The sequence below is a fragment of the Electrona antarctica genome, assembly GCF_951216825.1.
Source record: "Electrona antarctica genome assembly, chromosome: 2".
NCBI classification, from domain to species: domain Eukaryota; kingdom Metazoa; phylum Chordata; class Actinopteri; order Myctophiformes; family Myctophidae; genus Electrona; species Electrona antarctica.
Window position 1 is genome coordinate 36,693,533 of NC_136807.1, and position 27,561 is coordinate 36,721,093.

Below are 27,561 nucleotides of genomic sequence, written 5' to 3' on the forward strand. Positions count from 1 at the left end.
CATATACACATGCATACACTCAGACGGAAAGACTGAAAAGCCCCCATTGGAAATCAATAAGTGCATGGGACTGGGAGTACAGCTTAAAGGGAAAAGGATACAAAGTTGGAGACTGTTTTGGTAGAATTCTGAAGGCCTCAAATCAAGGAGGCGATTTGGTTCTTTGGCTGACTTCTATTCTCAAATCAAGCGGTTCTTATAAAGGACTAGGGACTCACAACCAGTGCCAACAGGTGAAGAACTCATTTGCAGAGGGGTACAACTTCACACCAGATCTGCGGTATCTCCATTTGAACTGAGTGGACAAGAAGTAGGTTTCAGCTTTAGTTTGTGGTTATGATGACTTTACTAAAGAATTTACTTTTCATGAATATGTGACAGAGGCATTGGTGGTATAGAATCAGTCAAGGTATATACATTTTTTAATTTTGCTTTATAACCCAATTTCACACTATTGAAAGTAATTGAAGCTCCAGTAACTCACAGATGTCAGATTATTTTTATCAATTGTTGCCATACCTTCGAGAATGTCTCTGTTCGTCCCCTTTACAGGCAGAGGCACACACATTTAGCTGTGATGAGATTGAATTACAGTTCCCAGGAATAGACATGTCGACTCTGCATGCAACTCTGCGTGTGCGTGTGTGTGTGTGTGTGTGTGTGTGTGTGTGTGTGTGTGTGTGTGTGTGTGTGTGTGTGTGTGTGTGTGTGTGTGTGTGTGTGTGTGTGCACATTCATATTAATCATATGTGACTTTATTTACATTTAGATGTGTGCATAAGTATGTAGTAGACACCTAAGAATATTATGCACATGCCATGTTCCCAATTCTTCTGTGAGAATGTTTTGCCTGAAATGTGTGTTGTCATCCAAGTTTCCGCAGCAGTCAAGATGCCTTCTATTTATGCCAAACTGGATAGTGTGTTCCGTCATTCATTCATTCATTCATTCATTCATTCATTCGTTCATTCATTCATTCGATAATTTTTTCCAGCACTTTTTCTTCCATTCACTTCCAGTGGCAGTGAATTTTCTGTTTTTTGTTTAGTAAGGTGAATGTTGGGGATACAGGGATTGTTAGCTGTGATTAAGATCAGTAAATGTGATAAAAGGTACCCGTTAAAAAGTTTTTGTCGGTAAAATTAAAGACAACCACTTAATCAAAATGTAATTCCACAATTGGTAATTTGGTGCCGAGATGTAGTGCAGAAAATGTGCACTCACTCCAATATTTGCTGATTTATTGGAACACAAAGACAACTTTAAATAAGTTATTCTAGGCCACTGATTCCAGAGTACGACTGGATCCCAAAAGAGGATTGCGAAGTGATGTGACATTGTCACAACTTCTCACGTGGAGAACATTGAATGTGTAGGAAGTTGATTTAGTGATATTTTATTTATGTTTAAGTTTCAAAGAGCAAACAATGTGTAATTTCTTCTGTCTATAGGTTTTCACAGTTTTCACACCACATCATGGACAGGTGCGTATAATCTAATCTCCAAACACAATAGATTTTCCAACAGGCACATTATTAAACATTACTGGTTCTTAGACCTAGCCATAGCAGTTCTCCATTATTCCCCATTGAAAAGCTGGTATGTACAGTACTGTACTGACAGTTAAGTTAAAGGAACACTTCACCCATTTTCAACCTAATTTCATATAATTGGTCCTTGCTAATGCTCATTATAAGATGCCACCATTTATGTCTACTCACTCACGAGTGTCTCAGAGGAGGGCTGAGTGTGGACTGTTCAGAAACATGCCTACCAGTGACATCATCAGTAGGCTCATTTTGAACATTTAAATTGTTTTATTGTATTTTTAAGGGGCGCTAGCCCCCTCCTATGCCCAGCTTTCCGGGTTTGTGTGAACACAAACATTGGCTTGTGATTGGCTGATCACCCCATAGCGATGATTTGATTGGCTGAGCAAAGTACATATTGAAGTTAAACGTGAGGGCAGAAAAGTGAAGACAGAAAAGTGAGGACACAAATTGTGATTGGCCGGCGTGATGATGTATTCTTATGTATGATGATAAGAGCGCCCCTCACTTCACATGGGTGTGATTTTTGAGGGGCGCTAGCCCCTCCTATATTCAGCTATTAGTGCAGATTTTCATCTTACACATTAAATTCCTATTGACAATGAATGGAGAATGTACGTAATACGTGGACAAGCAAATCGACATGTTACGTCATGATGATGTATACGATGATAAGAGCGCCCCTCACTCACTTCACACAGGTGTGATTTTTTAATTATGCAAGAACAGTGGATTCTATTATAGCCTGCTAACTTTCCTGGAAGAGAAAGCCTGCATATTATCTTGGATTCCTCATCGATTATGCCACTGGGTTTCTGAACTGTCCACAGCCCTCCTCTGAGACACAGGCCGAGTAGGTACAAAAATGGTACCATATTATAATGAGCATTAGGCCTAGTGAGGACAAATTATATGAAGATACTGTAGATTGAAAATGGGTGAAGAGTTCCTTTAACTATGAGATAAGTGATTACTACATCTCTGATATAGGCTACAATAGTTTGCTCAACAATTCAAACGAATAATTTTGCTGTGCCATTGACAAAACACATCAAATGGATCATCATTACATTCTGTCCATGGTAATTTACATTGATAATTAAAGATGTTTGCAACAATTAAAATAAATCATTTTTAAAGCTACCACTAGGTAAGATATTAATTAAAGTTGACACAAACATTCTTACAGACTGGATTCTATAGAATATCTGTAATCTGTATTTTAGGCCGATCATAGAAAAACAATTTTATGTAGTCTTTCTTTAAATTGAAAGTATTTTTAGCTGAAACTGGTGTGTGTGTGTGTGTGTGTGTGTGTGTGTGTGTGTGTGTGTGTGTGTGTGTGTGTGTGTGTGTGTGTGTGTGACAGTGAGGAAGATAAGAACTCAGTGGATATCCATGACCACCCTCCGGCCCCTGACAACGTAGTGAGGGAGGAAGGAGACACTGTGAGTGGCAGCATCATGCCAACCTAATTACCATAGCAACACACAGTACCCGTCCCCCATCCTATCACCATGGCAACACAGAACTCGTCCCAAGTGCTTTTAAAATAGCCACCAACTGGTACAGTAGGTCCAAATACTGTACACACCAATTACTTTAATTGATGCTTCTTGCTAATCTGTGCATCATACGATTAATTCGAATATGTTGTATTCTCTGTACTCACTCTTTAACCACGTATCCCGGCTATATACTGTACTTAGGTGACCGGATTCCCCGAAGGCTCTATGCCGAAAATATACGATTTATAAGCTCACAACATGTAGCAAGGTAACACATTGTGAGCTTGTATATCTGATCTTTTAACGTCCCGTCCCCCCCACCCACAATAGGGTTCATGTGGTTAAAGGCAAAACATGCAGTTATGATCAGGTACGAAACTGAAAATTGTAATGCATGAGTCATGACACAGTTGTCTTGTTGTAGTGGCAGCACAGCAGCACTCCTACACATGCACAGATTCCACACTGACATTATGTAATATTAACCCATTTAGGCCTGACGTCGAAATTTAAAAAGTGTCTTCTAAATCCTGAAGGTTTTCTGAAATACCTATGTTCCTATATCAGTGGTGCTCAATATTTCATGTCAAGGACCCCAAAAAATATATGTAATTGGCCACCGACCCCATCTGAAAATATGTTGTTCCAGGGACGCCCCAGAAGCAAAGATTTGCGCCACATTTTCACGATTTTTCTAAAATAGCAGACCTACAAGCTCGTAGCGCGCTATATGAGCTTGTAGTCCTGCTATTTTTCAATAGCTAAAGTACAACATAATGCTGAAAACACCAAAAGGGGTTCCCGCCCAAAATTGGTTAAAATAAGTTGGTAACTTTAGGGACAAAAAGGACTTACAAAGAATATTGAGATGCACTAACAGTAACACTGCTCTCAAGACACTGAGTGATATGCAGAGGTGAGGTGCCATAGATGAGTCCTCTGTGTGTGTACGCAGGTATATTTTATCTATGAAGAAGAGGTGGAGGTAGAGGAGAAGACGCCAGAACCCCCTCAAGATCCTGTTCAACCTATCAACGACAAACCCCACAAGCTTAAAGACCACTACTGCAAGAAACCCAAGTTCTGCGATGTCTGTGCCCGCATGATAGTCCGTATGTAATGCCTATTCTTGCGACTTAACTCATTTAGACCGGACATCGAAATTTAAAAAATGTCTTCTAAATCCTGACAGTTTTCTGAAAAACCTTATGTTTCTGTATCAGTGATGCTGAGGATCCCAAAATTATATGTAATATGCCTCTGCCCCCCATCTGAAAATATGTTGTTCCAGGGACCTCCCCAGAAGCAAAGATTTGAGTTAAAATGTTCACTCTGTAATAATATATAATATATTCAAAGTTTGAAGCACATTTTCACGATTTTTCAAAAATAGCAGACCTACAAGCTCATAGCGCGGCGAGTGCCGCGCTATGAGCTTGTAGATCTGCTATTCTTCAACAGCTAAAGCATAACATAATGCTTAAAACACCAAAAGGGGTTCCCGCCCCCCCCTGTAAGTGTAAAAAGGTAGTTACAGTATGTTAGGATAAATACTGGTAAATAATATGGATTTCATTAAAACAAAGTCATCAGTGAATACCACGTGAGAATTTAAAATCAATACATATATATTTGTAGATTTTATTTATACAGTTAAAGCATATCAAACAATTTTTTTTCCAGAACTCTGAAGTGTTGTTTTGCATATTGTTGACTGATCCTGATCTTGTAAACACTAACTTTTCAGTGAACAACAAGTTTGCTCTGAGGTGCAAAAACTGCAAGACCAACATCCACCACTCATGTCAGTCCTATGTTGAGTTCCAAAAGTGTTTTGGCAAAATTGTGAGACATTTTTCTCTTTTAATTCTTATTCAAAGAAGTAAAAAATACCATATCAAGTACTGCTTGTATATATAGTTTCTTTGTTTTTTCACTGTGGCAGCGTTGATGGCTCTATTATGGCTCTACCATAACACTGATACATAGTTTTCTTTTCCTGACCTTCTCTACAGCCTCCTGGTTTCAGAAGAGCCTACAGCTCACCTTTGTACAGCAGCAACGTTGATCCAAGTGAGACAAATGTTTCTATTGTGGTGAAACTATAGGCTCAAGAAAGTCTATATTTTGTCTCATTTCAGAATTAAATGAACACTCTTACCTCTGGGTCCACAGACAACCCTAACCGCAATGACCCTGTGTTTGACACACTGCGGGTTGGAGTCGTCATGGCTAACAAGGAACGCAAGAAGAACGACAACGACAAGAAGAATGTAAGTGTGACAACTAAGTGGAGGTGATGATACACGACAGAACATAATTAGGATGTGCTGTAAAACAAATCGCTTTACTAAATCAGTCAATTACTTGACAGTCCCCTGTGATTGCTAAATAATACAACCAAGCGGATTACCTGAGGGAATGAGATAAATTATTACATTACTTAGTTTGTAGCTTGCAAGTACATGCGTGGATGGAGGGGCATTGTTATACACTATACAGTAAGCACATATAATTGTGATTTTCCCATTTTTTATTTTATAATCATTTACTAAAAGATTCCACAGATGACTTGACCATAGTTATTAGACACGCTTTGCGTGGTAGTCTAGCGTAGCATTATCAGCTGACTGGCGGTAAAATCTGCTCAGTTCAAGAGCGTAATATTTGTGAATTGTGATTGTTTCCATATTGAAATCCATATAGAAAATGTGACTGTGTTATGGTTTGTGTTTCAGATGATGATGACGATGATGGAGGAGGAAGAAGAGAACCAAGAGCCCAAGGAGAATGAAGAAGGGGGCGAAGGTATGGAGTTTATACAATGAGCAACATATCACTCTGATTAGTAGTTCAGCTGATGAGTGTAGAAGTTTACAGTTACTGCTGAACCCGACTTTCCCAACTTTTGTTTTATTTGTTTTATCGGCCGTTTTTGATACAAGGCTTGCCTCGGACACAAGCCCAAAGCACACAAAAAGGGTCGGGTTGGGATAAAACGTTTTTTAAGGTAAACCTTAACTCATTGCAACTCAATGGGTTGCTTTGGAGTGGTTTACCTTAAAAAACGTTTTGTCCCAACCCGACCCTTTGGTGTGGTTTGGGCATTAAAGGTTAGTGAAATACTCCTGCAGTGAAGTTATTTTCACGATCGAAAATCTCTGCACTAAGGGCTCTATTTTCGTCCATGCTAAAAACCCTTATCCCTATGACTTCTTTGCCTTTTTTACTATTTTCAAAAACATTTTTGAATAGTTAAAATAGCCAATCTACAAGCTCACAACGTGTCAAAAACGTTTTTCACAATAGTAAAAAGAAAAAAAAGGCAAAGAAGTTTAGGGATAAGGGGTTTAGCATGGATAAGCATAATGCGGTCAGGAACAAGGCAGAGATGCATCACTGAAGGATTAGTGTAAAGCTCAATTACAAAGTGAGAGAGCCATTCAACAGTTGATGTCTGATGTGCTTATAGGAAAACCAGAGGATAAGAAAGACAAAGGTGGAGACAAGGACAAAGACAAAGATGAAAAGGTAGGAAACTTGTGGACATTATATATCTCAAGACGTGCAGATAAAATGTAATGAGCTACCAGTTAGACGTGTTTAGTGTTAATTTATGCATTTGTAGGAGAGTAGGAGAGTGTAAATGGAAGTTCCATTTGTTTCAATTTCTATACTCTGAAATTAGGGATTTTTCACTTCCAATCCGATCCCGATACCTCAATTTTTGTGTTAGCCGATACCGATACTGAATACCGATACCAGTGTCGTGATCTCATGTTGTGTTTATAGCTATCTAGCTATATATCTCATGTTGTGTTTATAGCAGACTCCTCACTCAGATGTGCACTTGCAGTTTGGGCAACTCCAAAGCAAACTCCTCATGTCCCAACATTTTATTTACCTGCCATAGTGTCAACCCCTTACCCCTGTGTCGGATCGGTGGTTAGACTGGCATATTCACCGATACCGATATGACCCGATATGACAAATAAGGGCAGATCCGATACTTTTCCCGATACCGATACAGTATCGGGACATCTCTATCTGAAATAAATGAACACTAAGGATTGTCTATGTTTTGTTGACAGAGCAAAAGCACCTTCTCCCAGTCTCACTACTACCTGGCTCTGTACCGCTTCAAGGCCATCGAGAAGGACGATCTGGACTTCCAGTCAGTCATTGCATGTTCAGTCATTTATGTCAGTGATTCTCAAAGGGGTCGTCGACTAAAACTATAACGAAAAAATGTTTGTTGACTACCTTTTTTCACAGAGGAAAACTAAATAGAAACTAAATAAAAACTTAAGCTACGATGACTAAAACTAAGACTAACTATATTGACAATTTCGTCAACAAATAAAAACTAGACTAAAATGTTAGGAAGGGACTAGAGATTCAGTATAAGTCATTTTACACTTGGTTGCATGCTGAAAGTAGCCGATCTACAAGCTCACAACACGTCGCAGCGACACGCTGTGAGCTTATATGACAAAAACAAACTAAAGTTTCATTCCAAAGACTATGACTAAAACTAAAATCTAAATGTGCTGTCAAAATCAACAATGGGTCCGGACATTCTCACGGGGCAAAGTCTTTCAGCTATACTCCAAAATGTGATGCGTTGTGAGTTTGGAGTTGGAGATCTGCAATTTTGTTTTAAATATTGACACATGTTGACAAATCTCTTATGGGTTCTGGGCACTAAATTATTTTCAAACAGGGGTCTATGGGGCGATACCTATTTAATAGGGGATCCTTGACATGGAAATGTTTGGGAACCACTCATTTACTGTATGTGAACACAGAAGAAATGGACTAGGTTTATTATAAAAAACAAATTCATTCTATTTTGCTGTTGTGTGTGTGTGTGTGTGTGTGTGTGTGTGTGTGTGTGTGTGTGTGTGTGTGTGTGTGTGTGTGTGTGTGTGTGTGTGTGTGTGCACGCGCTTGCGTGCATGCCTGTGTTTTAGTCCTGGTGATCGGATCACAGTCCTGGATGACTCCAATGAAGAGTGGTGGCGGGTATGTTTGATTGATTGATTGATTGATTGAAATTTTTTATGTAGAATGGGTACATTTCAAACGAAAGCACAAGTCAATACATATACTGTTACTTTGTGGACAAAACCATGAACAGGGTCCACCTTTTTCATTTAGAGACGTACAAATATACACTTCTTTTTTTTTTTTTTTTTAAACTTTGTTTTTATTCAGAATTTTCGGGTCACATCGGGCATCACAGTACATTTTGTAATTGTTACAAGTCATTTGTTACATTCATTATTATCAACTTTCATTGTGTTACGGGTCATACAGTTCCAGGTGGGTAGGGGAACCCTCTTTGAGCAGTTTCAGTCCGTTTTAGTCAGTTCGCTCCCAGTTACAGGGTTCATGATAACTATACATCGGCATTCCATTCTTTTTGGTTGTTTAAATTAAATCAATGTACAAGATTATGAAAAACAATGACGGAAGGTGAAAAAGAAAACAGAGGGAAAACAGATAATCCTAAAAATAAAATAAAATACGAAACGAAGGGTAAACAGTGGACAAAAAAATAAATAAAACAAAAATTTGAGCACAACAGATACAATAATGACATCATTAATGACAGAATAATGACAGTGTTCACCTCTTATTCATTCATACAGATCCTTTACAAAATGTCTATTCCCATGTATAATATCCATTTCAACCAGTATCTGTGAAACTTTTCTGTACATATCCTAACTGCGAAAGTAAGTTCCTCCATTTCGTATATGTTTCGTACAATGGCTGTCCACTCTCCTTTCTTAGGCGGGCTTCTATCCAGCCACTTCTTGGTTATTGCACAAATATACACTTCTATTAAAAAATCATATAAAGAAAGTAGAAAAAGGGGAAAAGATGTACAGTATGGGGGAAAACATGACTAATGACAAAAAAACCTCCCATATCTGCTGGGTGAAGTACTGTACAACAATGTGCAAACACAGCAGCAAGATTCGTGAGCTGCTGTGATAGGAGAACGATATCAAATGGAACACAACTACCCTAAAGACTAATCATTGTGTGTATTTGTCCACTATCTGCGTAAGGTGATCTTGGTACTTAGAAATTGATTTCTGACTGAGATTCTGACTTATTGTACATACATTTTGTTTTGATTGTATTTTATATATCAAATTTAGATTTTTGCTTTGGCAATGTAAACATATGTTTTCTCATGCCAATAAAGCCCTTTGAATTTAATTAAATTGGGAAAAGGGGTGGGGGGGAACTCAGACTTTATTTACGGGCCGAGTTTCGAATTGCAGCCACCCGTAGATGCTCTTTGAGAGCTGTTTTGAAGGAGTCGAGGGATTCGCATGTCGTAATGGCTGTTAAGGGCGTTCCACATTTTAGTACGTGGCATAGGAGTGAAATTAATTTAATCCCTTGTTTGAGCCGAATAGAATCTGGGTTGTACGTGGTTTGTTGAACTACCTCTGGTGTTGTGGGTTTAACTTTGACTTTGAGTTTGAATTACTTGTTATTACCATCATGCATACATTTTGACATTGATTACACTACAGTAGTACTAACAAAAACAAGTCCCTATAGGCCGTTTTGGGAGTGTGTGTGTAGACCAAAAAGTCAAGTGGAAACCCAATTTGGTTTCGTTCATATCTGGGTTCAGCTGAGGAGGAACTGAATTTGTTCTGTATGCATGGGTGTGCTATTTCAGGGAAAGATGGGTGAGAAAACAGGATACTTCCCCACAAACTACCTGATCAAAGTGCGTGCTGCAGAGAGGGTGTACAAGATCACCCGTTCCTTTGTGGGAAATAGAGAAATGGGACAAATCACACTAAAGAAAGATCAGGTAATGCTGTGTGTGTGTGTGTGTGTGTGTGTGTGTGTGTGTGTGTGTGTGTGTGTGTGTGTGTGTGTGTGTGTGTGTGTGTGTGTGTGTGTGTGTGTGTGTGTGTGTGTGTGTGTGTGTGTGTGTGTGTGTGTGTGTGTGTGTGTGTGTGTGTGTGTGTGTGTGTGTGTGTGTGTGTGTAAATTCACATGATGCACATCTTTGCCAGATCAAATATCAGGCCTTGGGCAAAAAATATATTCATTATCAGTGGAATACATTTCTGAAACATCAGTATCACTATCAGCTGATTAAAGATAATATGTGCATTGCTGTATTTGTCTACTTTTAAGATGGTACAAAGTAAACTCCTCTGTGTTAAATTGGACACAGGTAGGTCCATTTGGAGTTAAATGATTTACTATGATGCAACAGTACCTATGTGGTTGAGATGTGGCAGTGTGTTCCTTTGCATTTCAGATCGTTGTGAAGAAAGGTGAAGAAAAGGCAGGCTATTTGAAGGTCAGCACTGGACGTAAATTGGGCTTCTTCCCTGCCGACCTGCTGGAGGAAATTACACCAGTTTAACCATTATTTTGATCCTCTTCTGGGGAGATCATTAGGTCAACTAGGGTTAAAATGGTTAACTGCCATGCCAATGCCAATGCCTATAGTGTAAAAACATGACTAATGTATGCAGTACACTACAGTGTGTCACCAAAATGTGTTTGGAAAGATGCAGCCGAAGCATTCACATTTGTTGTGTAACTTGTGTATACGGCAATCATTTGAAATGGTCAGATGTTTTTAAACTCTTACACGTTGCGATGTTACGATGTTACAGCACACTTTAGACTTAGAGCTCCATTACAGGTTTGTGATAAGCTAAGTTAGTTGGATTTGCTGCTATTTTACAAGTTAACAAATGTGCCTTACTGCCTTTACATAATTACACACATGACAAACTGAACAATAACTACTGTTTAAGACCTGTGGTACAACAGTTAATAGAAGCTGTGGAAAAAGATGGTCTCACATATTTGCACTGGATCAAAGTCAGCGATAGCCTTATGAGCTAAATGTTGAGCATTACAAATGCTTTGCTAAACCTAAAGTGCACTTATAGCTGTTGCTTGTCAGCTACCTGCTTCTGGTCAGGTAGCTGCTGAAATTACTTTCCCATCGCCAACATCTAAACCTGTGCCTTTCTTCAACTACACTTCAACTACGTGAATTATCTAAATTCACTTATCAGGAAACTACAGTGTTGTCCAGAAAGGTTAAGGTCTTCCTAGGGTATTAAAGAATGTGACACCGAATTATGTTTGATTCTGCCACTACACTGCCACTGCAGTTTAATCAAGTGGAATTTCAGTTCATTGTCAGTGGTACAAAATATCCAGGATCTGGCATTGAAAATATGTTCAGCTGTCTGTGTCTTAAAGGTTTAATAGTCAATCTAATACACGCAGTGTTGGAAAGTAACTAAAGTAACTTATAATATTACCTTTTCCAAGTAACTAGTAATACAACTTATTACTTTAATAATATTACGTTTACTATTTTCCAAAAGTGTTATTTTCACAAGCCTTGGTGTTCTGTGGAGTGTTTATTTATAATGGTAGACCTACGTATGTGGTAGACTCATGTTGGCAACTTGGGATCGAGTTGCTTTGCAGGCTGCTGATCCAGTCTAGATCTATTCTAGACTCTAGAGCGGATACGGGAACGATGCACACTTGTCTATACATGTAAAGTATTGGATGCGGAAGGGCGGGCCTTAAACAACCCGGGACAAAATGGATAGTGTGAGACTTTTGGGGACAAAAGATGCAATTACTGGGGGTGATAATGTTTTTAAATGAGTAACAAGTTACTTTTGGCAGGGAGCAATATGTAATGTAATCGTAATAGTTTTTTGTTTGTTTTTTAACTAGTATTAGGTAATCTATTACCGTTTTTTGAGATACTTTGGTACTTTGAGATACTTTGGTCCAGGGGACTTCCAGGCCCACGTCGCAGTATGCGCATAGAATACCAGCCTATAGATAGTAGGCACAGGAGCGAGGAGCAACTTGATACACAAGTCTTACCTCTCTCTCGCACGCACGCACGCACACACGCACGCACGCACGCATGCACGCACGCACGCACGCACCCACGCACGCACGCACGCACGCACACACACACACACACAAACACACACACAAACACACAAACACACAAACAACAACCAGGTTGAATGCGAACTAGGTCAGATGGCCATGGAACCTGAGCTGGATACATGTGTGCGACAGTCAGGCACACTGTACTGTACCTATCAGTGTTATATGTGTTACATGTATTTATAATACGTATATAGGACAAGTCCTGAAAATAGCTGTATCTTGCATCTTCAGCTCCTAAAGCCTAAAATATGTCCAATAAAAATGGAAACATTAGCTATTAACAAAAAATGTTTTTGGAGATCTATGAGAGTGGACAGTACCCACTACACATAGATATAGTTTTCGTTATAGAGATGGATAGTACTAAAGCTGAGACAGGAAAGGGTAACCTGTCTCCAGCCCTTGAATCGCTATAGCCAAGCCCATTAAAAAGATATATGTTCAGGCTTTGTCAGGCTAAGGAAAGGGGGCTTTGGCAAGCCAGGAGGTGGGGCATTGGAGCTATCTCTGGGCCAGGAGGTGGGGCATTGGAGCTATCTCTGGGCACTTTTGGAGGAAGTAAACTTGCAACTTAGTGTCATGTCATTTTGCATGTGGCTTTTTTTTCTTTCTTTCTTTCTTTCTTTCTTTCTTTGAGACTTTTAAGCAGTGAGTGTTTTTACAATGATGTTTTATGCAAAAGTAAATCGTTATATATATCATATATGCCTAGATATATATTGCTTAGGCCCATCATGATGATCTTAGGTTCTTGTATAGGCCTAGCCATGTCACTAGCTCTTTCAAACCATATTGGCAAAATGAAAGTGTCTAATGAAAAAGATCTAATGTCATAACGTGGGAATTTGTTCATTTTAAGATTGCATTGTTCGTGGAAGTCCTGCAGTTTCAAAATACGTAGCTGGGTAAAATGCTGAAATGTTTTGAATTTATTTGCAATTGGGAATTTGGGAATAAAATCTTATGTTTTTACAATTGGTATTTTACAGTCACTGATTTGAGCATTTCTTAGGATTGCTGTATTATGTATTAGTTATGTTCATGTCATGATATCAATTCATAGCATTTGTTACTTTATTGGGATATTGAACAAGATGGAGACCATATTGTGTATTTGACGCGAGGGTTTGCTCTGGGCTGATATTAGATTGCCACCCTAGAAATGACGCATTCCTGATCAAACCTACTCAAGTCCATCCCTAATAATTTATCAGACTGTGTCTAACTTTCACTAAATGAACTTATTTATCCCACACCTAAATTGGTAGTTTTGCTCCAGTGTAGACTTGTTAAAACTAAAGACCAATGATGTTTTGGATACATTGCATTGTTCTTGAGTGTCATCTAGTGGTTAAAAAAAGAATTACGAAATAACCTACTGTAAAGTGGAAAAATGCATGTCCTCTTGCTCTGCCAAACTAGGTAGTTGAAAAACTGATGTCAGAGACAGATTTTAAATGTGGTCTTCTTTCTTGGCTGTACCTTCCAAGTCACACAGCTAACAATTTGAACCAATGGAATACTTCTTTAGTTCTGCTTTAGACCAAAGAGTATCAACTCTGTAGACTCTTTGGAAACAACAATACATTGATGGAGAGACTAGAGACAACTTATTGTCTGATTAACAGTGGTGATTAACACTCCTGAAAGGTTGTCTGGTTGTTCTAAATGTGGGTCCATGAAGGGACCAAGGATCTTCGAGAGGGTTACGCATAAAATGTAACATAAGTATCAGCATTACTTCATTTACAATACGTTTACACAACGTAGACAGTACTTTTTTTTACAGTTTGCCAAATTGCCAAAAGGATCTGCTCCTTTCCCCAAAGAAAAGATATGGGTCTGTCTAAAGATTCTCTACAAACAGGGAACCGTCAGTGACAAGCTTGTGTGGTCTCGTAAGATGATGAGAACATGTGACGTAACATTTCTTTTACCCTTTAGAGTCAACCCCACCAATAGGGTAGGGTATCCAAAAATTGGTTGAAATAAAAATTTCAATCAATCATATAAAAATAAGAAGACCTGGCTGGAAGTAATGTGTTGACATAACACATTTGGTCACGTTCTACAAAAAGAACAACAGAAATGCACACCCTAGTACTGAGGGTAAATAAGATAACTCCTCGCATTCTGCGTTTAAATACAACAACGAAACGCTACTGATAAAATAATGTTTATTAAATGAGTTTCGCACAAGCGCTTTGCAAGTTTGCATGACGGGAAAAAGCAAGTAGTTGGCTGGGCTTCATTGGCTGAACACAATCACGTGTCATCGGAGGTAGTGGTAGCCAGAGAGTGGCGACACTAGCGTTGACTCTCATCGTAACAATGGAATGCAGAAGTGCTCATTCTATCTCAATGGGATAGTTCCTATTACTCTGTCTACGTGTCGCCACTCTCTTACTAGATTACTCTGGTGGTACTGCCCCATTAGCCCCCTGTACTTTGATTGATTGATTGAAATATTTATTAACAGTTTGCAGAATTACAATACATTTCAAGCACAAACTCAATACAAAGGCTGTTAACTGTGAGTGGACGACCCAATTAAGCATTACACTTGTTTACAAGAGGGTCCACCATGTTCAATTCATCAAAACATTTAGAGACGTACAAATAGACACTTCTATATAGACAAAGAACAGAACAGGAATTAATCATAATGGAGGTAAAAAGGGAAAAGAAACATATACAGTGAGGGAAAAAGGGGGGAGGGTGGGGGGGATTCAGATTTTACGGGGGCCAGTTTCGAATTGCAGCCATCCGTAGGTGCCCTTTGAGAGCGGTTTTGAAGGAGTCAAGGGATTCGCATGTCTTAATGACTGTTGGTAGGGCGTTCCACATTTTGGTGGCATAGGAGCGAAAATAATTTAGTCCCTTGTTTGTGCCGAATCTGGGTTGTACATGGTTCGTTGCACTCCCTCTGGTGTTGTGGGTGTGGACTTCGTTAACATTAAGGAAGTATCTAGACAGGTACATGGGTATCTTGGTGGTGTATCGAATCTTGTGGACCAGACCCATTGCAAGATGCTGTACTCTGTCGTTAACCCTAAGCCATTCCAGCCTGTCAAAGTGGGCAGGGGTGAGGTGGGTTCGGGGGGTGAGGCCAAGTAGGAGCCTGACCAGTTTGTTTTGGGAAGTCTGGAGCCTAGCTTTAAGGGCCTTTGAGGTGCTGTGGTACCACGAGGTGCATGCATAGTCAAAGAAACCTTGTACGAGGGCTCCTGTTAAGGTCTTCAAGGTGTTTTTGTTGACCAGTGAGGAGATCCTGTAAAGGAATCTTGTTCTTTGGTTGACTTTTTTGATTACGTTGGTGGCCATTTTATCACCGGAAAGATTAGCCTCCAGGATGGAACCTAGGTAGGTAATTTCATCTTTACGTGTGATAACATTGTCACCCACTCTAACCAAGAAGCCATTTGCCTTGCTGAGATTACTATTAGAGCCAAAGAGAATGGATTCAGTTTTTCCCAGGTGTAAAGATAGCTTGTTATCAGCGAGCCAGGTGCAGATTCTACCGAGTTCAGAGCTGAGGGCCTTTTCGACCTGCAGTTTGTTCCTGTCCGAGACTAGCAGTGCCGAGTCATCTGCGAACAGGAACAAGTTGCAGTCACAAGCTGAAGTCATGTCGTTAACATATATTAGGAACAGTAAAGGCCCTAGTATGCTTCCTTGTGGAACGGGGGGGACAGTGTTCCATTCACCTCCACCATCTGTTCTCTCCCCTCCAGGTAGGATTGCATCCAGCTCACTGATGTGCTATCGAAACCAATTGCTTTAAGCTTATTAACCTGCCCCTGGCCCTGCCCTTGTAACAGAGCCAAATGAGGAACATCTTATACTTAGATTATTCGATAGCAAATAGCTGCATATAATCTATGATGCTATGAAAACAGCCGGTGTGTTGACTGTTGTATCATTTTCTGAGTCCCGTCAGAATCCAACTCCCCTCCCCTTGACCCCTTCACGTGAACGCGCATGCATGCATGCGTGTTTTTTTCTTTTCAGTTCCGCCAGCAGTTGGCGCCAGATAACCTATTTTATATTACCTCTGCATGCAGGTAGGCTAGTGGATGGATGGATGGATGGATGGATGGATGGGGCAAGCTTTAAGTCATATTTTGACAGTGCAACTGCCTGTCATAATTTCCCCCTTTTGAATGACCAGCTTTTGAATGCTGCTCTCAGGGCAGCTTAAATGCTACACATACAACCATGTTAATATGCTGCTCTGAGAGCAGCTTCATCTCTAGGGCCCCAAATCACACCTTAGAAAGCATGAGTGTCCATTTCAAACACAAAGTGTTTTTTGACAGCAGAAACTGCCTGTCATAATTTTTGTATTCATCCATACAGAGTGAACTGCAACAATTATAATTGAATATGATATTTCTCTTCTGCCCTTCAGGTGTGCTGCAGTGGCACCTGCACAAATTGTGGTTGCTATGACAATGGTTTGTTTTCTGTGTGACATTAGACCATACCTATGTGTGACCAAGGCCGAATCAGCCACACATAATTTGGGCAGTAGAATATTCTTTATCACTATTACTTTATAAGACATACAACCTTTAATTATTATAGTTGCACCGTTTAAGGTGCTAGAGATATAAAAGCTGTACAACCCTATTAAGTCAATAGTCCTGGGACTACGCCAGCACGTTATTTGATTAAAGAGAACGGCAACTCTTTTGTCATCATTACTCTTAGCTTGTTCAAGGATACACACAGGTTCGCGTTTTATCAGGTAAGAGAGCACAACCATAAAAACATTGGAGAGAGACTGACATTGAATCATGGATCAAAATATAACATATGTTTATTAATCCTATACATGGGCTCCTAAGACCCCTGCTAAAATACAATATTTATTTAATCTTAAAACGAAGTAGCAAAATACAAAACCAAATAACAAAATCCTTAAAACCATTCAATTACAAAAGGTGTGCTAAAGTGCAATGGGTTCAGACAGTTATTTTTGTTATCAGAGAGAGAGCCTCCAGTCAGTCCAGCATCAGAATAATATGTCCACTTCAACACCTCCTCCTGAAAGTACAGAAGGCAAAGGCCAGTTTCTCCGTTCCACAAACAGGTACAGCTCACATACACCCAGGGTGATAGAATCAACAGTAGTGCGGGATGAAACAGTACTCACACACCACGGGCAGTTCCACCTGCCCGCTGCGTTTGTTGGGAATCCGCACTCTGTAACACCACTCCTGGTCACCGGAACAGCTCACTCGATTCCCTCCGCCGTCAACAGGTTGGTCACACACGAGTCCCTCTCCTCTCTCGGCTCGCACCTTGGTGTGCCAACGAATCTTTCCGCTCACTCTCTCTCGGTCCTCCTGTCACCCTTCCACACTCAACAGAGCAGCACACAATACACAACCTCTCCCAGCAAGTCCATAGTTATACTGGCAACCATCTGTGTTTCTTAGACAGCTCCTCCTCCATGTCACACACCTGACAGCTGTCAGTTAATGATGCTGAGTCATGCTTAGTCCTTCCACAATAGTCCTGCACATTAGGTCATATATCCAATCGACAGTGGTAAGTAATATATATATATATATATATAAGGAAGGATATTATAAGTCACTGATAGATATACAACAAATAATACATATGCAAAACAATCAAAGGAACAACCAAACAAAAAAAGAGAAACCTATTTCTGACACCGGTCACATATGCTCAGCCTATAACGAGTAAAGATGCTTCATTTACTCTTTGCAGGTGACCAAGAGTGACTGAGAGAGACAAATATATCCAGAGAGAGCTATAAAACAGAGTTCAGAGAGTGATCAGAAGATAGACAATAAAGGCGGAGAGGAGAGAGAATTGAGAAAAAACAGATCATATAAGGCCAACTCTTGTCTTCTGTTCTTTAGTGGTTATAAGCCTCCTTGCCTCAGGTCTTCCACCATAAAAACGTGAAGAGCAAACACTGTGACATCTACAGTCAAATGATGAATGGACAAATCCCCCCTAGTTCTGTGAGCAGCCAGAGACAAGAACACGCAAACGAACAAAGACCTAATTGGCTTACCAAGACTTTAACTTGTGCAGGGGGAGTAAAGGCACATCAGCTGACCTCCACATCAAAGAAAATCCAACATATGTAAACCATGTGACAAGAGTTTAAATCAGTTATCTTCCTTGGAGACACATCAGCGTATCCACACTGGAGAAAGACCATACCACTGTAAAGAGTGTGACAAGAGTTTCAGTCGAATGGGTAGTCTGAAGAGACACCAGCGTCTCCACACTGGAGAAAAACCTTACTGGATGGAATGGATGGAATTTTATTTTGTCATTGGACACAAGTGTACAACGAAATTAATCTGTTGGCATCAATCCAAATGCAATACAAGAGGGTAAACAATGTTTAATGAGTTTTAGTCAGTTGTGCGGTCTAATGCAACATCAGTTTATCCACACTGGAGAAAGACCATACCACTGTAAAGAGTGTGACATGAGCTTCCGACGAAGAGATCAACTGACGTTACACCAGCGTGTCCACACTGGAGAAAAACCTTACTGCTGTAAACAGTGTGACAAGAGCTTCAGTCAGTTAGGTTCCTTGGAGAGTCATCAGCGTCTCCACACTGGAGAAAAACCTTTCATCTGTAAACAGTGTGACAAGAGTTTCACTCAGTTAGCTTCCTTGGAGAGTCACAGGCGTCTCCACACTGGAGAAAAACCTTTCATCTGTAAACAGTGTGAAAAGACTTTCAATCAGTTATCTTCCTTGGAGACACATCAGCGTATCCACACTGGAGAAAGACCATACCACTGTAAAGAGTGTGACAAAAGTTTCAGTCGGATGGGTAGTCTGAAGATACACCAGCGTCTCCACACTGGAGAAAAACCTTACTGCTGTAAACGATGTGAAAAGAGTTTCAATCAGTTGAGCGTTCTAAGGCAACATCAGCTTATCCACACTGGAGAAAGACCATACCACTGTAAAGAGTGTGACAAAAGTTTCAGGCGGATGGGTAGTCTGAAGATACACCAGCGTCTCCACACTGGAGAAAAACCTTACTGCTGTAAACAATGTGAAAAGAGTTTCAGTCAGTTGAGCGTTCTAAGGCAACATCAGCTTATCCACACTGGAGAAAGACCATACCACTGTAAAGAGTGTGACAAGACTAGAGTTTCAGTCGCTTAGATCACTTGAAGAGACACCAGCGAATCCACACTGGAGAAAAACCCACAGTAAACAGTGTGACAAGAGTTCCAATCCAACGTGTCCATCCATACTGGAGAAAATCCTTTCCCCTGTAAATTCTGACAAGAGCTTCAATACGATAAGTAATCCAAAGAAACATCAGCTTATCCATACTGGAGAAAACCTACACTGTAAACAGTATGACAGGATCGTTTGTCAACGGGGTAATCTCAGGAGACGCCAGCACATCCAGTTACACAGACATGTAGTATGCATTTGGACCACGTGGGGCTAAAGACTAGTTAAGATGCTACATTCACGTTCACTCATTAGGCATAGTTCATAGCAAATAAATAATAATCATGAATCATAAAGCAAATGGTCTCCTAAGTGGGCACCGTCTGACGGCAGATCTCACGAACGTCCTACTGTACATTTACTGGTGCTATAGATCTTGCAAAGAGTGTGTTGCTGGGACAGAGAAAGGTTGATAATTAAGTCGATTTTCGGTATTTAAGTGTAAAAATTCACTCAAGCAAGAGACATCCACTGTCTCATAGGCCGTGCTGGGCAGTAGCTAGCCTGTTCTGGCATCTCAAATATGTTCTGACATCTCATAGACTCCAGAAAATGAATATTTCTGGCCAATAAGAGACAATACAAGGCATAAAATAACCTTAAAATCTCCCAAAACAATAAGGGGCTGGACAACTCAAATGGACAGTTAAGTGCATAAAGGGTAAAGTATTAATCACTGTAATTCCAAGACAAAAACTCCACAGCCTGCTCATACATTGATGGTCACTCAATAAGTGCGCTAAATGCCTAAATGTGAAATGCATTAGTTGTGACTCGTAATCAATAGTGCAACAAGTGGAGAAAAATAAATAATCAGTTTGGTACCTTTTCAAGTAGTTATCTGCCAATTGGACTTGAAGGCCTAGGCCTAGGCCTCAAATACACTTACCCGTGTCCCAAGAACAGGTATACCTGCAGTAAAGCATCCTGTTTTGACATCACACTGATGCTGTCTCTGTATGTCTGTCATGATGCATGACGACAGGGATGACAGTGTCATCCCCGTAACTCGAGAACCGTTCGCTCCACCGACTTTAAATTTGACACACGGTTGTCCAGAACCAGTACAAAAGTCCCAGGCTATATACAGACAGGGCCCAAGTCCAGAATCACCCCTAGACCTCAATTTCCAACTTACATCGTTCCAAGTAGGCCAGTGCCCAACGGGCACCTCTCTACTAAAAACTGCAAATGTGTGAATGTTCGAAATATTTGACCAGGGGAGCCCTGGCCTTGAACATGTATAGCAGCCTATTCACATCATTGGTATAACTGTCTCAGTTTTCTACTTTGCAGGCCTTTGACAACGTGTCTATCTGATTTGTATATAGCCGATTTGTCGGTTGGGGAAATCCACTGATCAAGGCAAGCTATAAGCTAGCGGCAGCATTTCAGCAAACCTGTCAGTGATTTTACATTTCCTGGAGAGAACACTTGTCATTTTTGTCAGCATCCCCGTGGATAAAGTATGGGGACAGCAGGGAGGGCTGTCAATTTGTGGCCGCCTGAGGGATCTTTCCCCCGGCTTGATGAGTCATAATATGGGGCAGGCAGGTGGTGAAAATGAACAAGGATGCGAAATAGTGTAGGCTATTAACAGCAGGCATATCATATGGGGGTCTTTTTGTTCTTATATGAATGTTCAGCGTGCATGTTTGTGTGAGTGTTCACGCCTGCCTGTCATTTCAAATGTTATGAATGACCACCATGGAGAAATTCGTATTTTGGCCTACTCTCCCTTGATTGATTTCGGTGAAATTTCCCAAGGCTATAGCCTATTTCTTATTTATTTATTCATAACTCCTTTTTTTAAGGAAAATCGCTGGGGCTGGGCCCGCTGGGGGGTGATGATGATGATAATACCTTTTGTGTGTGTGTGTCTGTGTGTGTGCGTGTGCGTGTGCGCGCGTGTGTGCGCGCGTGTGCGCGCGCCCGCGCGGGTGTGTACGTGCATGCGCGCGGGTGCGTGTGACGAGGGAGAGGGAGGGAGAGTGACAGTAGACCGGGTGGGGGTGGGGGGGGGAGGCGCGCGCCCAGATTTAAGAATTCGGTGAGCCATGCGATCTTGATCGAGTCATTGTCGACTTTGTCATCACTCACACACCACACGGAATGTCGCCTCTACTTTTCAAGTGATTTTCGGCGATTTGTTTCAATGCATCTGCGTTCCCTTTGGCTTTCAGTTTCAGATAACCTCGCAATTTGACATTATTGATGGAGCGTTATTGCTGCTGCGGCATGAGAGCGGTTTGTTTGAACTTTGCCATTACCTGTTTGTGGCTACTTTCAGCAGCAACGGTAAGAGACGCTCTAATTCAACACTTGATTAAACGGTTAATTTTAGTGCTATAATCATACAGTGAGACTCACTGTATGATTATAGCACTAAACAAATTAACCGTTATAGAGATGGATAGTACTCACTGAGTGAGTGTAGTGAAGTCCATTTTTAATAGTTGACTGGGAGTGGGACTGAGATTTTGCTGGCATGCACTTTAGGCTATATGGCCGGTGGCATTTGAGCTAATCTTGTCCATCCAGACCAATATTATCCCACTAAAGTCAGTTTTAGAGATAGCCTAATTAATTTAAATTACATGGGAATCGGATGATGTTCTATAATGTATACTACAGGCTATAGACCTTGCAGGTTTCCGTCGTGCTGCGTGCACACGGGTTGACTTTAATTATTTTGTATTATGTTTTTGCAGAACTATGAGCGCATATATAGTGTGAGTGTGTGTGTGCGTGCGTGCGTGTTGGGGGGGGGCAGAGGTGGTCACAGACAGATTAATTAAGCATATCCAGCATCTACATGTGCACACATACATTTCGTAATTTACTGTTAAATACTTTATATCCACTGGATGTGAGGTTGGATGGCATTAATAAACCTGATATCGATGGCTTTGGGAACAAACTTAAGTTAATAGTGCACTGGTCTTCAACACCTTTCTAAAACATGTAGCCTATAGCCTACTGTCTGTGACTGTAGGCTATAGCCTACTTAATACATTCAAACTCACCTAGAAAGACAAGCCTTCCCGGTTTCATTTTATTTGATGTACTTCAAACTACATGAAATGGTTTGGCTTTAACATAAATGTAGGCCTACAACATTTGAAAAATACTTTGTAAGATTTACGCAAATAATTTTTTTTTATGCTGTTTATTTCCTTGCATCCAGCTATTTATTTCTCTGTGAAAAGTAGTTGTCTAAAATACATTTTTTAATTAATATTTCCACAATTAATGTGATAAGCCTAAATCACACTAACCTGACCACTCCAATTCTGTTTTTAGGTTAACTCAAGGTTGGCTATTTAGTTCCATATTCATTGAGAACATTGACAGACCTCAGGGCTGATGAAACCTTTCCCAAACCCATTGCATCATTGCAGAAAATGCACGACTATTAATCTAAAACGTACGCCTTTTTCAGCACCCTAAAAAGTTGTCACATTTGGAGATACAAGGTTTTTTTTCACCCCATGTCTGCACTATCAGAGGTCTCTCTTATCCCCTTTAAAAACATAATTACTGCTGGAGTTTGTCCTGTTTCTTTTTTTTTGCACAGGTGGTGTGTTGTGCGTACGCGCGTGCGTGCATGCGCGCGTGCGTGCGCGGCACTCATCCACTGTTGCTCAGTTACAGACAGTGTTGGCATCTTGACATGGAGCCAGTGACACGACTGTCACACAGCAGGGTCCAATTAGAGCAGGTGAGAACAGCTCATAGCTGGAGATGAGGTTCATAACAATAGGCACAGCTGGAGCTCACCTCGCCATGGTTACAGAAAGGGGAGAGGATGGCGGTGAAGATGGCATGACAGGGAGGACGGTGTGGAGCCCACGTGTTGGTTTGGAAATAATGATATACCCTCTGAGTTGTTTACTTAAAAAAATAAAAAAAAGGTTAACTCTGCCTCCCACTCCTCAGACTAGGCTGTATAGTTATGCAGAGAGAGAGAAAGATATTTCAATCCATCCATCTCCCTGAATCTTGAGTGACACCCCTTGTTTTGACCCAAACAATATGTCTCAGTTGTTACAAAAGAAACATCATTCTTGCAGAATCTGAATATGTCACTGCCCCAACCCAACACCAACTGTGCACTGAGTTTCAGGATTCCCTGATTGATAGGAGAGTCACAGAAAATGTATTCACAACCGATTGGTCCTATTAAGATTAGGTTTGTTTTGGAGCACAACCAATAAGAAGCCATACAGTATCATCAAATATCCACCTCAGTCTCACAGCCGCCTTCCTGATCTCTTCTGTTCATAGTGTGTGATTTAATGAAAGACATGGACTGATCACCACTCACAACAGATGTGTTATTTAAAGAGAGGTTTTGTTTTTCCACAAAGAATAAACTAATGATAAACACTTCTACTTTGTGGACAGTTTGGGGCACATTATGGTGATACATTACCAAAAAAAACAAAAAAAACTTTTGCTTACTTACACTTATTGTTCATATATCATGCACAAAATCTATCCAATTACTCCCTGTGGGACCAACACAGCCCGAGGCAAAGAACAATGGAATTGTACCCAAATGCAACACAGAGTTCACAAAATATTAGCAAAGCTTTCCATTTCCTCGAAATTGGCTGACTAAGTGAAATGGTGCGAAAGCTCAGCTGCAGGATCCTTAATGCCCGATTTATACTAACGCTGTCGTGTGCCGGAAATTGCAGATCTACAAGCTCACAATGTGATCACGACGATGCATTGTATGTGCTATTTTTGATGCATGGAGCTTTTGTATGACAGAGTAGAGCTATACTGTACATGTGTATTACAGCAACCCTATCACAACTTGAATATGGAATTAAATTATGTAGAAATTAATTTAATATTCAAGGGGACAGACTAAGTAAGGCGTTGCCTCTACATCTCAATTGTATTGTTATTATTATTATTGTTGTAGTATTTTGGGGGTGTTTTCACAGCATTGCATCATCATCCTCAACATGTGTCTTTCAATTACCTCTTTATAGTGAATATCTCATATACAGAGTATAAAACATCTTTGATTGTGGCTCCTCAATATTGTATCAACAATAAATAAATGCATGGGTCCCCCCCCCCCCCCCCCCCAGTACAGTATATATCCTTGTTATTTCCATCAACTTCAAGAGAGTTGAGCTGAAAAGCAGAGAGATGGGACAGAAAGGGGACAAATACAAATTTGATTATGCGGGAGCATGAATGGCATGGGAATATGAATGTCATTTGTGTGTGTGTGTGTGTGTGTGTGTGTGTGTGTGTGTGTGTACGCTCGTCATTGGTCCTTGCCTGAAGGAGCTGACCTATTGATCACGATCATTTCTAAGTCACTTTTCTCATTCCACCGCGCTGCAAACACAAAAACATAATTAATTGAATCGATTAACTTTTATCTCATAACATAGCTATAGTGAAACTGTCCTTCATTTGGGGTCGTTCGGTACAGACGCCTGGGGTTCATTTGATGGACTGTCGTCTGCCAATGTCATGCGTACAACTCCAACTAGATTAAATACCTTTGTGACATCAGGAAGTTCAATCTTACTTCCCCATACTTTTTGGCACATTCTGTTGCTTAAGGCCTAAAGCACAAAGCAGATATGAAACCTATACGCTTATGAGTGCTTTGTTTGTTCAACTGTTAAGGTTTTCCACAGTGGACAATTTGAGTGCCATTAAAAAAATGTGCAAGCACCAAAGTACACGCAGCAATCACTTATGAGTACACTTCTGTGTGATTGACTGAATCAGGAAACCTCACCCATCTGGTATCCCCTGAGGAGTATATGCAGAATATAATGCGAGGTCTTATCGGGTGCACGGCTCTGAAAAGAATCAGAAGAAGTATAGTTGAAAAGATCACCAGCAGTCATTTAATGTCCTTTTAGGATCTCTTATTTATTTAATGATGACCCAACAGCAGCATGACCAACGAACAGTGGTGGAAAAAGTACTCGCATTTTTTACTTGAAGGGATTGTGACAAAAAAAAGGTTTTTGTAATGAATTTGTTTAGATTTTCTGAGCTCAATTGCACCCAAAAAAACTGAACTTTTAACATTCAGTAGATTTTCTGTGGTCTGGGGTTTTCTGGCTCAAACAAGTGCTCTGATTGTCATGCTGTTTGTGATGTCACAGCCTGCAAATCCCATATGTCAATGGGATTTTCCAGCAGATGTTTTCACTGTTTTGCCTGTTTTCATTGCAGCTCAAAAGGCTTCCAAACCCCAGAGACCACAGAAAATCCACTGAATGTTCAAAGTTCAGGTTTCTTCGGTGTAATTGAGGTCATAAAATCTAAAATAAAAATAAATGAAAATTAATGTCATGAAACCTTTAAGTAAAAGTATCAATACTCCAAATAGGCCTATAGAAATACTCCTAAGTAAACGTCCGGAATTCAAAATGTACCCACGGTGCAGAATGTCCCATTTTAAGTTTTCAAATGTATAAATTATTTTTTGAAAATACAAGCTCACAATGCATCACATTGCGTTTTGAGCTTGTAGATTGGCTATTTTCCAATGGCCAAGATGTATGTAGGGCTGAAGTGGTTAATGTATGTTTTGTAATAATAATCTAAATCTACAAAGTAACTAGTAACTAAAGTTGTCAAATAATTATAGTACAATATTTGCCTCTGAAATGTCAAATGTAAAAGTCAAAGTACTGAAAATTTGTCATATTCACGTACAAATAAATACTTTTATAGTCCTCCCTACTGACCATACTGTATAAGGAGTTCCTCCCTGTCCCCAGTTAACCCCTGGAGTCAAAACACCTTAGGTTTCGTTTTTGGCTAGGGTTAGCCAGCCTTCATCCAATCAGGATGAGAGGGGCCTTCCTCCAATCATGATCGAGTGGGGGCGGGCCTTGGTGCACGTGCTGTTGGCCTGTTGTGTGTAAATGTACTCAGTTACTTTCGACCAGTGCCAAAGAACATTTTGGATCAAAGCCTTCCTCACCGTGAAAATGACGAATAAATAAGAGACCCTAAAAAGGATGGTGATCTTTTGAACTACTTGATTATATGTAAATGTCAGGTGTGAATGACATGCCAAAAGCCTTAAAAAGTAAGAAAATAAATCTATAAAAATAAAACTTGCCCTTCATTCATATCATGTTCTTTGCAGGTGCAAGAGGAAACCAAACACACATACTATCGGAACCCAAGTCCAAATCATCAGACCCCTCCTCATGAACTTATAATGGAGCGACGAGGAAGAAGAGAGACCACGGGAGCTGCACTGAAGGTGAAGAATCTCTCCAAGGATTTACAGATTATCTCCACCAAACCCAAAGCAACAAGTCACAGTCCAGTCAGCCCTTACGGCTGGACCCAGAACGTCTCACAAGCCCTGGATCAGTACTTGTACCGCTCTGCACCAAAGACCAAGCCTGCAGCCAAAACCTCATCAAAACCCAAAAAGATACTGGGCTGGGGGGATTTTTACTTCAATGTGAAAACGCTGAAGTTCAGCCTGCTGGTGACAGGGAAGATTGTGGATCACATCAATGGTACGTTCAGTGTCTACTTCCGCCACAACTCATCCCGACTGGGGAACATATCGGTCAGCATTGTGCCACCATCCAAGGCTGTCGGGTGGGAGGTTCTGGAACCTGAGGCCCAGAACACACATTACGCCAATGGCCCCATAGGTTCAGAGTTCCAGTTCCAGAACCACCCTCAGTCCACTAGTCCTGGCTCTGTTCTGGAACAGTACAAGCAGCAGCAGCAAGAGATGACAGAGCTCAACTGTCGAGTGGAATACCAGAGGACCAACCGGTCCAAGAAGACCAAGCCCTGCCTGTACGACCCAGGTCAGACCTGCTATGCAGAGAACACCCAGTCCCAAGCAGCTTGGATCTGTGCCAAACCTTTCAAAGTTATCTGCATCTTCATCGCATTCACCAGCACCGACTATAGGCTGGTGCAGAAAGTCTGCCCAGATCATCACTTCCAGACTGATCACCACCAACAGCACTTTGGTTGAGAAAATCTGTCTTGATGATTTTTAAGACCGGATTAGAATTGTCTTTATTACATGTCACAGGTTTACAGGTGTAAAACAGTGGGTGACATTTGTTTTTGTGCAAGCTCCATCATTTTTCATCGTTTCCAGAAAGAGAAAGAATTAAGAAGATATAACGATATTTAGATGTCTGTTGCTACGTAGCCTATAGACTCCTGAAAATGATGTGTTCAGTCATTTTCACCAGCCATGTATATATATACTGTA

General features: G+C 40.6%; 2 protein-coding genes across 2 annotated transcripts; both read left to right on the top strand.

Annotated features, from left to right (window-relative positions):
- Positions 1 to 1,463: 1,463 nt before the first annotated feature.
- stac3 (SH3 and cysteine rich domain 3) lies at positions 1,464 to 13,033 on the top strand. Its single transcript, XM_079492514.1, has 13 exons — positions 1,464 to 1,484; positions 2,920 to 2,998; positions 4,014 to 4,170; positions 4,806 to 4,903; positions 5,074 to 5,131; positions 5,234 to 5,331; positions 5,797 to 5,866; positions 6,531 to 6,589; positions 7,150 to 7,232; positions 8,032 to 8,083; positions 9,768 to 9,905; positions 10,365 to 12,539; positions 12,572 to 13,033. Exons 1-12 carry the CDS (start codon positions 1,477 to 1,479, stop codon positions 10,470 to 10,472), a joined length of 1,008 nt encoding a protein of 335 aa, XP_079348640.1. The 5' UTR covers positions 1,464 to 1,476; the 3' UTR covers positions 10,473 to 12,539; positions 12,572 to 13,033.
- An 8,488-nt stretch (positions 13,034 to 21,521) lies between these two features.
- LOC306915179 (neurexophilin-2-like) lies at positions 21,522 to 27,315 on the top strand (the record flags this gene model as incomplete). Its single annotated transcript, XM_079492439.1, has 2 exons — positions 21,522 to 21,605; positions 26,455 to 27,315. The coding sequence occupies 2 exons, from the start codon at positions 21,522 to 21,524 to the stop codon at positions 27,313 to 27,315; spliced, it is 945 nt and encodes a 314-aa protein (XP_079348565.1).
- Between the last annotated feature and the right edge of the window lie 246 nt (positions 27,316 to 27,561).

Coding starts and splice junctions, on each gene's coding strand:
- stac3 (XM_079492514.1), top strand. Junction 5,132..5,233: donor CAGCAGCAACGTTGATCCAA/GTGAGACAAATG, acceptor CTGGGTCCACAG/ACAACCCTAACCGCAATGAC. Junction 5,867..6,530: donor GAATGAAGAAGGGGGCGAAG/GTATGGAGTTTA, acceptor ATGTGCTTATAG/GAAAACCAGAGGATAAGAAA.